Genomic DNA, 15,179 nt, shown 5'->3' with positions numbered 1-15,179 from the left:
GCATATGAAACCACTCATTATGGCCATAACAGGCGGGCAGACCCAGGAATGCATGCCACCAAGTGACTCGATGAATTTTACAAGACAATTTCAGGCAAGTTAACTCCAACATTTATTTAAAAAAAAAGACAAATTAATTTTGGGTAGGCTGACCTTTTACCCTTGTACACACGTACGGGATTCCCAGCGGTAAAAAGTCCGCCGGGAATCCCGAGGGGAAAACCGAGAACCTGCTTGGTAATTTTTTCCCCGGGTTTCCCGACGGGAAAACTGCCATGAGAGCTTTGGTCGGGAATACCGGCTGTGTGTATGCTCCATCGCAGTGTTTCCCATAGGAAAACTGCTGGGTTAAAAACTGCCGTGAGTCCCGGCAGGAAAAAAAGAGAGCTGGTTCTCTTTTTTTTTTTCGTGCCAGTTTTCCTATCGGGAAAACTGCAATGGAGCATACACACAGCCGATTTTCCCAGCCAAAAGCTCTCATGGCAGTTTTCCCGACGGGAAAACTGCTCGTGTGTACAAGGCTCCAAAGACAGCTTCTGCCTTAACAGCCTGGATGTCTTTCACTTTTCTGCTGCCTAAGGTAATTGAACACAAAGTGCAACATTCAGATATAAAAAGTGCCAAAGGTAGAATGAAAGGTAGCAGAATATTCCTAAAATCAGAAATGTTCTGCCATAGAAACAAAATAAACATAAAAATTGATTTTGAAGAAACACAACACAACATGAAAAAGATGGCAGTACTTGGCAGACACTGGGAAAATGTCTCTGCTACCTAAAGGAAAACTGCAGAAGTTATAATCAACACCAGTTATCATCCCATATCATTATCCAATAAAAAGGCAGAATTTCTTTTAATTTTAAAAATTACTTTTGTGTAATGGCTGGTTTGTTGTGCACAGGGAATGCTTACAAAAGATTTTGCAGCACTACCTTTTGTTCTAAAGTGTGCATCCAAAACACAGGTAAATGGCTATTGCATTTAAAAAAACTATGTTTGGACTGGAGTCCACCTTTATATATTTTTGTAAATTGCCACGAAAGAATATATAGGGTATATATATATATTTCAAAAGGACATCAGCACTGGGATCCTACATATATCTTTCAGTAATACATTTTCTTTAATCATAATATACATTTACACAGGGTTCCAAGAGTAAGAAAAACTACTTGTCATATTTATGATGTTGTGCAGTGGATTTTTAGTCTTTGTTTTACTGAAATGTAACTACCACATTTTGTTCAGCCCCCTCTGGCTCCTCTTAAACGGGTTAACAGATAACAAATCACGGAAGGATTTTGCCCTCACAAGATGACCGTCTGCGTGGGATGGACTCCGTGGGCTGCTTTGTGGATTGTTAATACAGTGTTGAAGGTTTAGCTCTGAGGCTGCAATCCTTGAGTCCTTCTTAAGCATGACACGACTAAAGAAACGTCCCCATGAGCCTTTGGGGGTTTTACGAACATCACCTAAGCTGGACGAGAGGGAGTTGATTTGAGGTGAAGGGGGGCAGCTGTTATAGCGTTCAGAATAATGGGAAGCAGATACTGGAGTTCTAGGAGTTGGTGGTCCCAGGTCAGGGAGAGGATTGGTCACTCCTGGCTTACAGCGGTATTTGAGGGCCAGCTTGCAAATATAGCGCTGGGCTTTGCGTCTCTGCTGAATAGCACAGAGGGGTGGAGTTGAAGGATATGTATGATCACAAGTAGTCCTGTCATTATATTGAGTGATGTCATACCGGGAAGAGGAAATTGAAGAGAGAGAAAGGCCTTCCAGGGCCCCTGCAGGAAGAAAATAACAAACTGTTACAATACAGCTAGATCTCATGACATTGTATCCTATTGTGACTTAATACAATTGTTTGACTTTACATGAAGACAGAACATATATGGATCTTTGTAGTCTTTTTATCACCTGCTGATATGGGTCTTCTTTGTTGTGCCCTTCCATTTTGCAGTTCTTTCCTGCGTTCATTTGTATAGTCGATGGATCTTGGTCTCATCTCTGAGCTTCGGTGCGGTGACATCATAGAGAAGGATGTGTGGCAGGATGAATCACTGCAAAGGGAGGAGCAAGAAGACGAGATGGAGTCCAAATCACTATTCTCATAAAATCCTGCAGGGGAGAAAATAAATACGGCTTTATATTCTGTGAACTAAAATAGTTGGTTACTACAAAGAAACATAAAATAAAAGACTTAAAAAATAAGGTCATCTTTGTAAAAAAAAAAAAAAAATGCACATCTTTTTGCAGGTAAAAGAATGTGCACTTAAATAAAAAATGATTAGGAGCCTGAAAAGCATTGCACCCACCATCAGCAGATCACTGATGCAACGCAGGGCTCTTTTATGCCCTGTACACACGATTGGTTTGTCTGATGGACCGTTTTCATCGGACGAACCGATCGTGTGTGGGCCCCATCGTTTTTTCCCCTAAAATAGAACCTGTTTTAAATTTTTCTTATGGTTAAAAAACCTATAAAAAAATGATCGTCTGTGGGGAAATCCATCAGTCAAAAATCCATGCATGCTCAGATTCAAGTCGACGCATGCTCGGAAGCATTGAACTTCATTTTTCTCAGCACGTCGTAGTGTTTTACGTCACCGCGGGTGTAACATGTTACTGTGGCAGCAAACCCCGATCCCCCGTTATGACAGCAAGCGGGGGATCCCCCCCCCCACTAGCTGTCACAATTTAAAAAACACTAGAGTTCTGTAAATGCAAGAACTTTGCAGAACTACCAGGGTGCTGTTGAGAGCGCTCTAGGTAGTTCATTGATGCTTCCTGTTGGAGTGTAACTGCCTGCATGTACAAGCTTATGAGCAGACGGCTTACACAGACAGTCTAATGCCCTGTACACACGATCGGATATCTGATGGAATCTAAACCGATGGATTTTTTCATCAGATTTCCGATGAAGCTGACTTTCATCAGTCTTGCCTACACATCACCATCGGTTAAAGATCCGATCGTGTCCAACGCGGTGACGTAAAACACAACGACGTGCAGAGAAAAAGGAACTTCAATGCTTCCGAGAATGCGTCGACTTGATTCTGAGCATGCGTGGAGTTTTGACCGATGGATTTCCCCACAGACGATCGTTTTTTTCTATTGGTTTTTTAATCATAAGAAAAATTTAAAACAGGTTCTATTTTTTTCACTGATGGGAAAAAAACTGATGGGGCTCACACACGCTCGGTTCGTCTGATGAAAACGATCCATCGGTCCGTTTTCATCAGAGGAACCGATCGTGTGTACGAGGCATTAGAGTCTGCAAAAGACTTGAGACTGGGGTGGAGGTTCAACTTCCAGCGACAACGACCCTAAATATACAGCCAGAGCTACAATGAAATGGTTTAGATCAAAGCATATTCAGGTGTTAGAATGGCCCAGACAAAGTTCAGACCTAAATCCAATTGAGAATTTGTGGAAAGACTTTTGCTGTTCACGGACACTCTCTATCCAATCTGACAGAGCTTGAGCTATTTTGCAAAGAAGAAGAATGTGCAAAAATGTCACTCTCTAGATGTGCAAAGCTGGTAGAGGCATCCCCAAAAAGACTTGCAGCTGTAATTGCAGTGAAAGGCGGTTCTACAAAGTATTGACTTGAGAGGGGCTGAATACAAATGCACGCCACACTTTTCACGTATTTATTTGTAAAAAAAAAAATGAAAAACATTTATAATTTTCCTTCTACACAATTATGAGCCAATTTGTGTTGATCTATTACATAAAATCCCAATAAAATACATTCACATTTTAGGTTGTAACATGAGAAATTGTGGAGAATTTCAAGGGGAATAAATACTTTTTCAAGGCACTGTATATGAGCAGGTAGTACCATGCAGGATCATTTTTCAGCCATTTCTAATCTCATGCAGATTTTTACTGTACCTGAGCTGTGAGTCGATAGACAGTTCCCGCTGAACCTTCTAGTAAACAAAAGATCACTGGTCACTCCAGAACTCCCAAGTCTGAGACGAGGTGCCAACGATCCAGACCCGATTCTACGCAGCATGTAAGGTTCTGTTGACTGAAGAGAAAAAAAAAATCATGGTTAAAAAGACCACCAAACCCAAAAATAACAAAGTAACATTGAGCTACTAATGGTATACAATTAGGGCCAAAACAACTAATCGATTAATCGACAACTAATCAATTAATCGATTACAATTTTTATAATCGATTAATCGGCCAGTAACATAATGGGGTTAAAAAAACTAAAATTAGCCCTTTATAGTACAAAAAATTAAATTTCTACTGTAAATATTACTTTCACTGTCCCACAGTAAAAAAATTAACCCCTTACAGTAGCGATTATTTGCTCTTTTTGTACTTATTTTTGTTTTTTTACCCCCATTATGTTACTAAACATCTCAGGCCTGGGGTCACACCTCTGTTTTTTGGTGCTTTTTCCAGAAACACACTACAGTTCATTTACATGTTTTCCTATGGGACACGTTCACATCCATGATTTGTTTTCAGCTGCTGCGTATTTGGAAAGGGCAAGAACTTTTTAACACAAAACGGTGCTATTTTTTTTTTTTTTGGTTCAATATACTTCAATGGAGAAGCTGCAGAAAAGCATGTAATGTGTTTTTGCGGCAATTTGTGTTTTGTAATCTGCCCAACAACAAATTGGCCCAAAAAAATTTAAAAATGCAATTTTTTTTTGTTTTTAAGGCTATTATCCCAGGGTTTGACAAATTTGCTTGGAATCTAGGAGCCAGCTAAAAAAGTAAGGAGCCAGAAAACGCGCCCTGTCCCGACGAGCTTGCACGCAGAAGCGAACGCATACGTGAGTAGTGCCCGCATATGTAAACGGTAATCAAACCACACGTGAGGTATCGCCGCGATCGTTTACAGTGAGAGCAATAATTCTAGCTCTAGACCTCCTTTGTAACTCAAAACATGCAACCTGTAGATTTTTTTAAACGTCGCCTATGGAGATTTTAAAGGGTAAAAGTTTGTCGCCATTCCACGAGCGGACGAAAGTATTGCAACGATCACCGTTTTATTTTCTAGGGTGTTAGAATATGTTAGAATAAAAAATATATATAATGTTTGGGGGTTCTACTTAGAGGGAAGGAGATGGCAGTAAAAATAGTGAAAGATTACACATTAGAAAGCTGTTTAACTTGTAATGCCAATGGCCACCACCAGATGGCGCCAGATCACAGAAGGTCACAGCTCACAGAAGGAAGAGCTTGGGACTTCACAAGGCCGTGACCTCAATTACCGGCCGCCACGGGCGCCAGGTCACAATTTCTTGTCGCAATTGCGACCTGGCGCCCGGATTTTGTCGACCCCTGTATTATCCGATTAATCAAAACAATAATCGGCCAACTAATCGATTATGAAAATAGTTGTAGCCCTATATACAATATTAATAAAAAAGGGTTAATAGCCCTGCATTGTATGTGATGATGCAGAGGGACCCCCAACAGACCACAGGCAATGAGTATTCCTAGAGGGTCAACCATGGCAACCCAATATTTCTCTCTGTTTGCATTCCTTGCCTAAGCTGAGTTTTAAATTATGGATTTTATGCAGAGAATATGGCATCTAAAGAAAACATATGGTTAAGATTGTACTATTAAATTATATCTAAAGCCAAAACCCATTTTTTTTACATTTTGGATTGGGTGGGAGAGGTTAAAGCTGAAATTTTTTTGCCATCTGTGTTTCATCAGGATGGTTTCCCTTCAATTCCTGTCTGGTAGATTCATGAAGTGAGAGAATATCTTTTCAATATGAGGAAAATCCCATATAGACAGTTGTCTCTGAAACAAGTGTCCCCATTGGAATATTTTCCCTCGTTTCCTGTTCTGGTGGCAACTCAAAATGTTGGAGTCTACTCTCACTTTTATTCTCAGTGACATTAGGAAAATTAGAGAGGGAGAATCTCCTGTATAAGTACTTAACTGTTTTCCCACCAATCTATCAAATCTAAATGACACAAACCTTTGTCCTTTATTATATACAGGGACAGATAAACAGCCTTGGATGCAAACTGTTTGCCTAAAGGATTCCTCATCCATGCCGGTCCTCATATAACCATTGGCATGTGCGCTTTTATGCGTATAGCCACATTGTGTGTCAGCCTTTGCACAGGGTGCTGGCCGTGGCTCTACACAAACACCTACACCCGATGGGACCAGAAATGCTTTCTTTGTGGTGTATGGCCCTCTGCAGCCGTGTGAATGAAGCCTAAGACCCCTTTCACACTGAGGAGTTTTTCAGGCGGTACAGCGCTAAAAATAGCGCTGCTATACCGCCTGAAAAACTCCTTCACTGCCTACTCAATGTGAAAGCCCGAGGGCTTTCACACTGAGGCACTGCGCTGGCAGGAGAGAAAAAAAATCTCCTGTCAGCGGCATCTTTGGAGCGGTGAGAGGAACGGCATGTATACCGCTCCTTCTCATTGAAAGCAATGGGAAACCGCGGCAATACCGCGCGCATTGCGGGCCGTATTAACCCTTTATCGGCCGCTAGCGGAAGTTAATACCGCACCGCTAGCAGGCGATTCCCACGGCAATCCCGGCGGTATAACGCTGGGATTTTTAGCGGCGTTATACCGCCACCGCGGCTCCCGCCCCAGTCTGAAAGGGGCCTAGGAGCCCTTTCACACTGGAAAATGCCTATAGCGGAGCGTTAAAACACTGCTATTTTTCCGCAATTTTACCGCATTTTCAATTCATTTCAATGGAGAAGGGCCGTTTTTGGAGCGTTTTTTGCAGCGCTCAAAAGCTGCTCCAAAGATGTTGCTTGCAGGACTTTTTTTCAACGCTCCTCCAGCGCAACGCCTCAGTGTGAAAGGGTCTATTGAGATGCAGGTGGAGGGTTTTATATGCATTTTAATAGCGCTATTTTTGCGGCAAAAACGCACCAGTGTGAAAGGGCTCTAAGTGCTGGTTCACACTACAGCGACTTGGGATCCGACTTGTGTCGCCCCAAGTTGCGCGACATGAGAAATTCCATTGAAGTGAATGAGAGCCGTCTTAATGTACACTACTGAAGTCGCTCCAACTTCAGAAAAGTTTCCTGTACTACTTCAAGGCGGCTTGTAGGCAACTTGTACCCATAGATTTCAATGGAAGTCGCCTCCAAAGTCGGATCAGGCAAACCCCTCCCTCCCACAGAGATGACTATTGTTTGATTGGCCACTGGCAAAGTCGCCTGTCCTGGAGGCAACTTGAAGTCGCTCCAAGTCGTGCTGAAATCGTCTCGCAAAGTCGCGCTGGAAGTCGTGTTGCCCCTGTGTGAACCGGTACTTACAGCTATTTGTTTATTATTATTATCACTAACAATTTATATAGCGCCAATAGTTTACACAGCGCTTTACAATGTAAAATGTTTATTTTGTGTTTCTTTTACTTGGTGGGTCTCAGTACTGCTACTTGTTAGCTGACATTTTGATTATAGCTGCAAGATTTTTGTGACAGCTCATATATAGTAAAAATGTAGTTCGCCAGACTATCCACTTGATGGCGCTCTCCCAGCAAAATTGATTCTTCCAACAAATACTTTTTTTTCTTCTGCTAAAAATCAGTAGCTTTTGAAAAGCAGCTCATGAGTTTAAGAAAAACACAAACTTTGCAGCTCAGCAAATTTTTCACATTCTGATGTGAACGGCTCGATGTATAAGTGTCAGATTTTACCAGTTTAGAAAACATAGAATAGTTACACAAACAGAATTGTCATACACACATCCTACAAATCTATAAAAAATCTAAACTGAAAGGAATTTTTTTTAAAAGCAGCCATGAATATATTACGTTAATATTAACCCAAATGCCCTGTACACGATCCGATTATCAGATGATAAAAATCGCTTTCGAATTGATCGTTTGATAATCTGATCGTAAGTACACAGCTTTCGAGAGCCAATCACGACAGTCCATCCAACAAAATCCGAAGGGACAAACACAAAAACTTTGCTCGGACTACAGCCCATCGTACGACAATCGTACGATCAATTCGAAAGCGATTTTTATCATCTGATAATCGGATCGTGTGTACGAGCCAATAATCTAGGTTCACATTTGTAAAATGTTTGGGCTTTTATTGTGCATTTTTCATGCATTACTATTAAAATGTATGGGGCCAAAAGTGCACCACAAAGGACTTCTTCTAAGTTGCACACAAGCATGTCTCATATATGTGAATGGGCCCCTTAGACCAGGCATTTCCAAAGTCCGGGGGCCAATTGCGGCCCCCGTTCCAGTTTAATGTGGCCCCCCTGGTTATTTGGATACATACTGTATTTATTGGCGCGGCCTCTGAGGGGACGGGGAGAGGGGGAACGAGTGCTGTCAAATTACATACAGGAGAATCTCTTGTTAACTGACATCTGTAATAGGAAGTCCCGTCTCCTGGGTTGCCATTGGACGACTCCTCTGTCTATCATAGGAGGCGGGAGAAATTGTATTAAAGAGGCTGTTGTGTAAACAGAAGATTATCCTGTATGTAATCTGTTGATGCTCGTCCCTCCCCCCCCCTCCCTCCGAGGCTGCAGATGGACATCTGGATCTGGATGCATTAATGGTAATGGAGAGGATGCATTCATGACAATGGTGAGGCTGCAGATGGGCACCGATTAGGCTGCATTGATGGGCAATGACCCTTATTTTGTGTCAGTTTTTTATTTACATTTTTTTCCCTGAAACTTCCCTCCTAAAGTGAAGGTGTGTGTTATACGCTATATCCAAATAACACGCCCACACTCATCTCTTCACCACACACAGCCACAAAGGCAAGATAATTTGTGTTGGGCAGTGTATTAGTTGCTCGAACGAACAAACTTAGACCAAATTTTAATGGTTCAAAGAATGTCAGGCAAAATGGTCGGCCCTCACGCATGTTCACTTCATCAAATCTGGCCCTCTTTGAAAAAAGTTTGGACACCCCTGCCTTAGACAATACTAGGATTCCACTGAACGACAGCCAATGACAAATCATACAGCGCACTGACGTTTTTGTTTTTTTTGTATATAGAAAGGGCACTGAAGTTTGTTTTTTATATATAAAAAGGGGACTGGAGTTTTTCTTTGTTGATAGAAAGGGCACTGAAGTTTTGATTGCACACATCTGATATGGCACACTGACAAATGACTTTAATTCCCCTTTCATTTGTATTTCCTCTCTTGGCTCTGACAATGGATCTCATCCGCCTAAACATAAAACTTCCAGCTAGTAAGAGAATACAGTGTAGTATCATTCAGCAACACCAAGATAAGACTTATATGGCCGTCCCTGAGAGTATCCTTATATAACCCGTCATTACTACATATTCTGTAAGTTGTCATTTATAACTTTACCAGCACTTAAATATTGCTGATGGTCTATTTCCCCAGTGTAGTATGGAAGACTTTGCCCTGCAATCAGGCACACAGATACACTAAACACACCTTATACAAACACACACACAGGTACAGCTGGATATCTATTATCTTATTGTGACCTTCCCAGAACTGCGTTTAGGGATCAGGACATTTCCTGTGTGCTACTGTGCGCTCCACAGACAATAAAGCGATGTTTCTCACCCTTTCTTCAGTCAAGCCACCCTTTAAAATGTATCGACAATCAATCTTTTCTAAAATGTAAAAACTATTCCAATAGCAGCACAGAGGACACCCAACATTAGAGGAGATGTATTCTTCCAAAGCAAATACACTTTTCACACTAGTACAGACTAGTATTCCAATGTTTCTCTTCTTCCTCAATTTATCTCCATCAATCAGCTAATGTCACCCCAGTGCTGATGGAAAGGGGCAGAGGAGGGTCAGACAAGGACGATGTGCAGGCAAGTGACATCCTCCTTATCAACCGATGATGTCATTGGTCGTTAGCACAATGAAAACCTGGGGCTTTGTGTAACTAAAGGACAGGCTTCACCCACCCACCACCTTGTATACCATTTTTCATTATTTTGCCAAGGCACTCCTGAGGAAACCTGGCTGAAAAAGTCTGGAATAGAGTTTAAGCTCATATCGCAGAATGGTCGGACTCACAGCAACAATTGCATTTCCTTGCCCGTTAACCACAACACATGGCAGCGAACACTTTGCCTATTGGTGCACTGTGGTGCCATTCATTCTGAATGCCACCCCAATGCACCTGCCTACCGTGTGTTGTGGTGCATTTACTAAAACTGGTAAACTAAAAATGCTAAATTTTGTCACCAGAACAGGAATAGAGGGGAAATCTACCAATGGGGACACTTGTCTCCAGTGACAACCATCTAAGAGGGGATTTACTTCACAACCCCTTTAAGTGTGTCCTAGGGAGTGATTCTAACTGTTAGGGGGCGTGGCTACGAATGAGTCAGTGATCGCTGCTCCCGATGAGAGGGAGCAGAGGATCAGTAACAGTGTCACTAGGCAGAAGGGTTAGATGCTTGTTTACACTTGCCTCTCCCCATTCTGCAGCTGTGACCCGATCGTGGGACACCGGCGGACATCGAGTCCGTGGCACGGTCACAAACCTTGCGCCAGGGAATTTCAAAGTGACGTAAATATACATTACTTTGTCCAGCCGTGCCATTCTGCTGACGTAAATGTACAGGAGCCGGTCGTTAACATGCTGGTGCTGGGGACCCTGGCCAGGGTGAGGACAGCGCTGGGTGCCTGGACTGGCAAGCATCTGTTTACTAAAAATCAGAAGCTACAGGAATTGTAGCTGAAGACTTTCGTTTTTGGAACCTGGCTGAAGCTCCTCTTTCCGAGGGAAATTCCCCTTACTTTGGGGGATTTCCCTCTAACTCCCTGTTGCATCTCTTGGATAGTAAATAAAGGGAAATTTCTGAACACAGCAAAAACTTAGGGATTTAACCCTTCCCTACCTGATCTTAAACAAAAAAAGTTTGGGCCAGATCCACAAAAAAGTTACGTCGGTGTATCTATTGATACGCCACGTAACTTCTAGGATGCGCCGGCGTATCTTTTTTCTGTATCCAGAAAGCAAGATACGCCGGATTTTTGCTTAGATACGACTGACATAAGTCTCTTACGCCGTCGTATCTTAGTTGCATATTTACGCTGGCCGCTAGGTGGCGCTTCCGTAGATTTACGCGTAGAATATGCAAATTAGGTAGATACGCCGATTCACGAACGTACGTGCGCCCGGCGTATCTAAATGCGTCGTTTGCGCAAGGCGTCGGACCGGCGTAAAGTTACCCCTGCTATAGTGAGGCGTACGCAATGTTAAGTATGGACGTCGGGACAGCGTCGAATTTTCCATTGTTTGCGTAAAACGTTGGCGAATAGGGCTTTGCGTGAGTTACGTTCACAACGTCTAGGCATTAAGTGGGCGTAATTTAATTTGAAAATTCGACGTGATACTGAGCTTGCGCGCGCGCATGCGCCGTTCGAAAAAAGCGTCATTTACCTGGGGTCATGCTTAGTTTACATAAAACAAGCACCCCTGTTCCTCATTTGATTTAGGCGCGCTTACGCCGGCACATTTACGCTACGCCGCCGTACCTTTAGACGCAAGTGCTTTGTGAATACAGCACTTGCCTCTCTAAGTTGCGACGACGTAGCGTAAATACGATACGCTACGCCCGCTTATATTTACGCCTATCTATGTGAATCTGGGCCTTTGTCTTTATTGATATATTATATTGGCTTGTTCAATCCAGCAGAGGGCACTACCACACGTGTGCGATGTGAAGCTGGTGCTGAAGCGCTGTAAACTGTTCTTCCAACTTTAACTTTTTTTTATTATTGAAATGAAACAAATGGGGTTTAAACGTTACTTTTCTCAACTAAAAAAAAAAAAGTTTTGTCTTTAGTTATACTTCAAGGGCCTGTTAACACCAGCAGCATGCACTACTACTACACTATGGGGTGGATTTACTAAAGGTAAATAGACTGCGCACTTTGCAAGAGCAGTTGCTCCACAGCTTAGTAAATGAGGTGAAGCTTCACTTTGCAAAGAATGCCCAATCATGTGCAAGGAAAAAACAAAACAGCATTTTTGTTTGCACATGATTGGATGATGGAAGTCAGCAGAGTGTCCCCTCATTTGCTAAGCTTTGGAGCAACTGCGCATGCAAAGTGCACCGTCTGCATTTAGTAATCATCCCCTATGTATTGTATGGCTGCATTCACACCTGAGCGTTTTGTCGCCTGAAGTGCGACGCTCAAAAACGCTAGAGGGGAAAAAATACATTATTCCCTATGGAGATTGTTCACATCTCCATTCCAAAACGCGCGAATCGGGCGGTTTGGGCGTTTTTAAACGTTTCTATTTCCCATAGAAAGTAATGGAAACGCTCGATTCAAGCGACTAGCGCGACAACGAGCGTTTGCTACGGGCGTTTTGTCGCTTTAATCAATAGAACATTTCACCCAGGCAGAAGATAAAAAAAATCTACCAACATAGCAACAAGTGATGAAAAGATGATCATTTTTACTATTGGCTAAAATAAAAAACGTCGAAGTACAAAAACATCGGACGACGCTGTATGCAAACGCGCAAATAAGCATGAAAACGACCGAACGACCTACGCTCAGGTGTGAATGCAGCCTAAGGGCAGCGGTGTGCGCTGCGCATTGCACTGTAACTTTCAGCCTGGGTTTACACTATTGCGTGCGGAACACTGCGTGTGATTCGCACCGTATTCCTGTGCGCATCACATGCGATGTCTGCTGCGATTTGAAACCTACATTTTGTACGGCTCAAATCACATCCGCAGCAACATAGTGCAGGAACCTTTTTTTCCCGCTCCTGAATCGCATCACATGGGTGTTCACATTCTGCATTTTCCAACCTGTTTCGGGGTGTCCTTAATCTGGTTCGCACATGTGCGATGCGGGAACCAGTGCGATTCCAGTGCCGGTTCCCCCATCGCATCTCCCTCGCAGGCAAGTCTCATTGCTTTCTGCGAAATGCTGCGGGAGTCAATACAAAGTAAATGACACCCGCAGATTGATTGGCAGATCGCAGTGCGGACTGCGAAATCGGGCAGGAATCAGATCGCATGTGAACACCCATGCGATACGATTCTGCTGCAAACCAATAAAAAGGGAATGCGATTCCAGTGTGAAGAAAAAAAGGTTCCGGGGCGGTTCACACTGCAGCGATGTGGAACCCTGCGAATCCAGTGCGGGTTCCCGCATCGCATACAACTCACACTGCCATATGCAAACTGCTGGGGGTGGCCATAGAAAGCTAATGACACCCCCAAATCAGTTTGCATATCGCAAATTCGGACAGGAATCGGATCGCATGTGAAAACCCATGCAATCTGATTTTGCTGCGGACCAAAAAAAGGGTCCTGTACGAGTTTTGTTCCTGAATGCGATGGGAGTTCAGCCATACAGTGTGAGTTCGCATCACACAGACGTCGCATGCAATTTGCACTGTGAATCACATGCGATGTCGGACAGCACAGCACTGTGTACCGGCCCTCCTGCACCCTTTTCGTGCGAATCCAACGCGAGTTCATCCATACAACTGTATGCCTAAAGTCGCATTGCACAGCAATGGAGGTGTGAATCACATGCAATGTCTGACATCGCATGCGTGTGAACCCAGGCTGACACCTGCGGCAGATCGCATGGACACCGTGCGATTCCTATGCCGTGCGATGCGAGGAAACTCAGCAAATCCTGTGCGTTTCCCGCATGACATCGCTGTGAACCCCCCGGGGTTTTTGGTAGAACTTTCCTGAAATTCCATTCAGTCCTATTGGCTGCTGTGCAATGTGATGTGGTGCAAATCGCACAGAAAAAGCGCCTGCATTGGCGCACAACAACCGCCATGATTGGGGACAACGTCCAGTATGTGAATGAGCCCCTCCGATCCCCATGTCTCACCTGCGCTCCGTCCCCCATGGTCAGGCTGTCGTGTCCGGGGCCCATGGGGTGGTTCCAGTTCTCTGGGGGGCCCCTCAGGCTCATCCTGTGGAGGAGCTCCTGGGTCAGTGCAGGGCCCTGGCTGTGTTGGGGGTCACCATTCCCTTTCTGTGGGGTGAAGGCTCTCCCTATGGCGCCCCCTATCTCCTCTTCCTGTATATGGCCCAGTTCTTGGTTCTGGTTCCTCCTGGGTTTGGTTCTGGTCCGGCCCATGCTGTCCTCTGTATTCCTCCTCCATGTGGTCCAGTGTTCGTCCTCCAGAACCCCCCGCACCCTGTCCTCCGCCTCCTGCCTCATAACATGGAGCTCCCGGAGTCTCTGTGTGCTGAGCTCCAGCCAGCGGGAGAGCCATGCCCGCTCCGAACCATGGTGCCCGGGGTGATGAGGAGTCATCCTGGACGATGTGTTCCGCTCCTCAGTCCGGGAGATACTGGCCGGCCGCTCATCATCCTCAGCGCTCACTGCTCTGTACAGCCAATCACAGCTCGGGGTAATCGGATCCTCCATGTCACAGTCCGGACAATCACATTCCGGATGCCAGAACATGGACAATGGCAGCGGAGTGCTCAGTCCTGGCAACCAGACGCGCGGGGCTGACCGCACTGTTACTGGGCAACACAGGTCTCCCTCCACCACTGGGGGGTCACACCACCCAGACTACTCCGCTCCCTTTGTCCGCACTTCAGGCGCCCGGGGGACTTTTTTTAAAGTCAGTGACGTCCGCAGTGGGCGGGGAATTCCTAACAGTACCTGTCCTGACTTCTCCCCCATGTCTGTAATTGTAGCAAATCATTCCAGCGAGAACACGCCCCCTCCCATTGTCGTCGTGCACTCTGTTCTATCACTGCTTTGTAGTTTGCAGGCCACGCCCCCCACTCTTCCCTCTCCTTCACCACACAGCAAAAAGCATCCCCTGAGGCCACATTCACCTCACACTCACAGGCAGCCTGTGGGAGGCCATTGTGATGTACAGAGCTGGGGCTGAATGAGAGGCAACAGGTGAAAAGTCCGTCAGTCAGTCAGTCCCGCTTCACCTCCATCATTCTCAATGTTTATCATGAATTTATAATAAACCAAAAATGTTCATCTGTGAGGCAGAGAATGGTGAAAATAGTAAATTCCACCAATAGTGAGAGATATCCAAGACCCTGGAAGTTTTCTCTCACAGACACTTGTATATGGCTGGGGGCTGCAGCAGGTGTGCAGATAACATCGCCCCTCCCTCCATTTCACCACACACACCATAGAAGATAATGGAAGAGACACAATCAGTCCCATCTCCAGGGTCAGGAGAGCCCCGGGACACTCATTTCA

The 15,179-nt window shown here is 44.5% G+C and overlaps 1 protein-coding gene across 1 annotated transcript; it reads right to left on the bottom strand.

Annotated features, from left to right (window-relative positions):
- Positions 1-472: 472 nt before the first annotated feature.
- Positions 473-14,627, bottom strand: LOC120917583. The gene is made up of 4 exons (XM_040328991.1): positions 13,827-14,627; positions 3,898-4,036; positions 1,918-2,118; positions 473-1,784 (listed from the first exon to the last, which is right to left on the bottom strand). Exons 1-4 carry the CDS (start codon positions 14,409-14,411, stop codon positions 1,231-1,233), a joined length of 1,479 nt encoding a protein of 492 aa, XP_040184925.1. The 5' UTR covers positions 14,412-14,627; the 3' UTR covers positions 473-1,230.
- Positions 14,628-15,179: the final 552 nt, after the last annotated feature.

The sequence above is a fragment of the Rana temporaria genome, chromosome 11 (assembly GCF_905171775.1).
Source record: "Rana temporaria chromosome 11, aRanTem1.1, whole genome shotgun sequence".
NCBI classification, from domain to species: Eukaryota; Metazoa; Chordata; class Amphibia; order Anura; family Ranidae; genus Rana; species Rana temporaria.
Note: the sequence above shows the minus strand (reverse complement) of the source record. Positions and strands in the feature narration are given on the sequence as shown.

Coding starts and splice junctions, on each gene's coding strand:
- LOC120917583 (XM_040328991.1), bottom strand. CDS start 14,411: ATGTTCTGGCATCCGGAATGTGATTGTCCGGACTGTGACATGGAGGAT. Junction 4,037..13,826: donor CCATGGGGGACGGAGCGCAG/GTGAGACATGGG, acceptor TTTTCTCTTCAG/TCAACAGAACCTTACATGCT. Junction 1,785..1,917: donor AAGAAGACCCATATCAGCAG/GTGATAAAAAGA, acceptor TTCTTCCTGCAG/GGGCCCTGGAAGGCCTTTCT.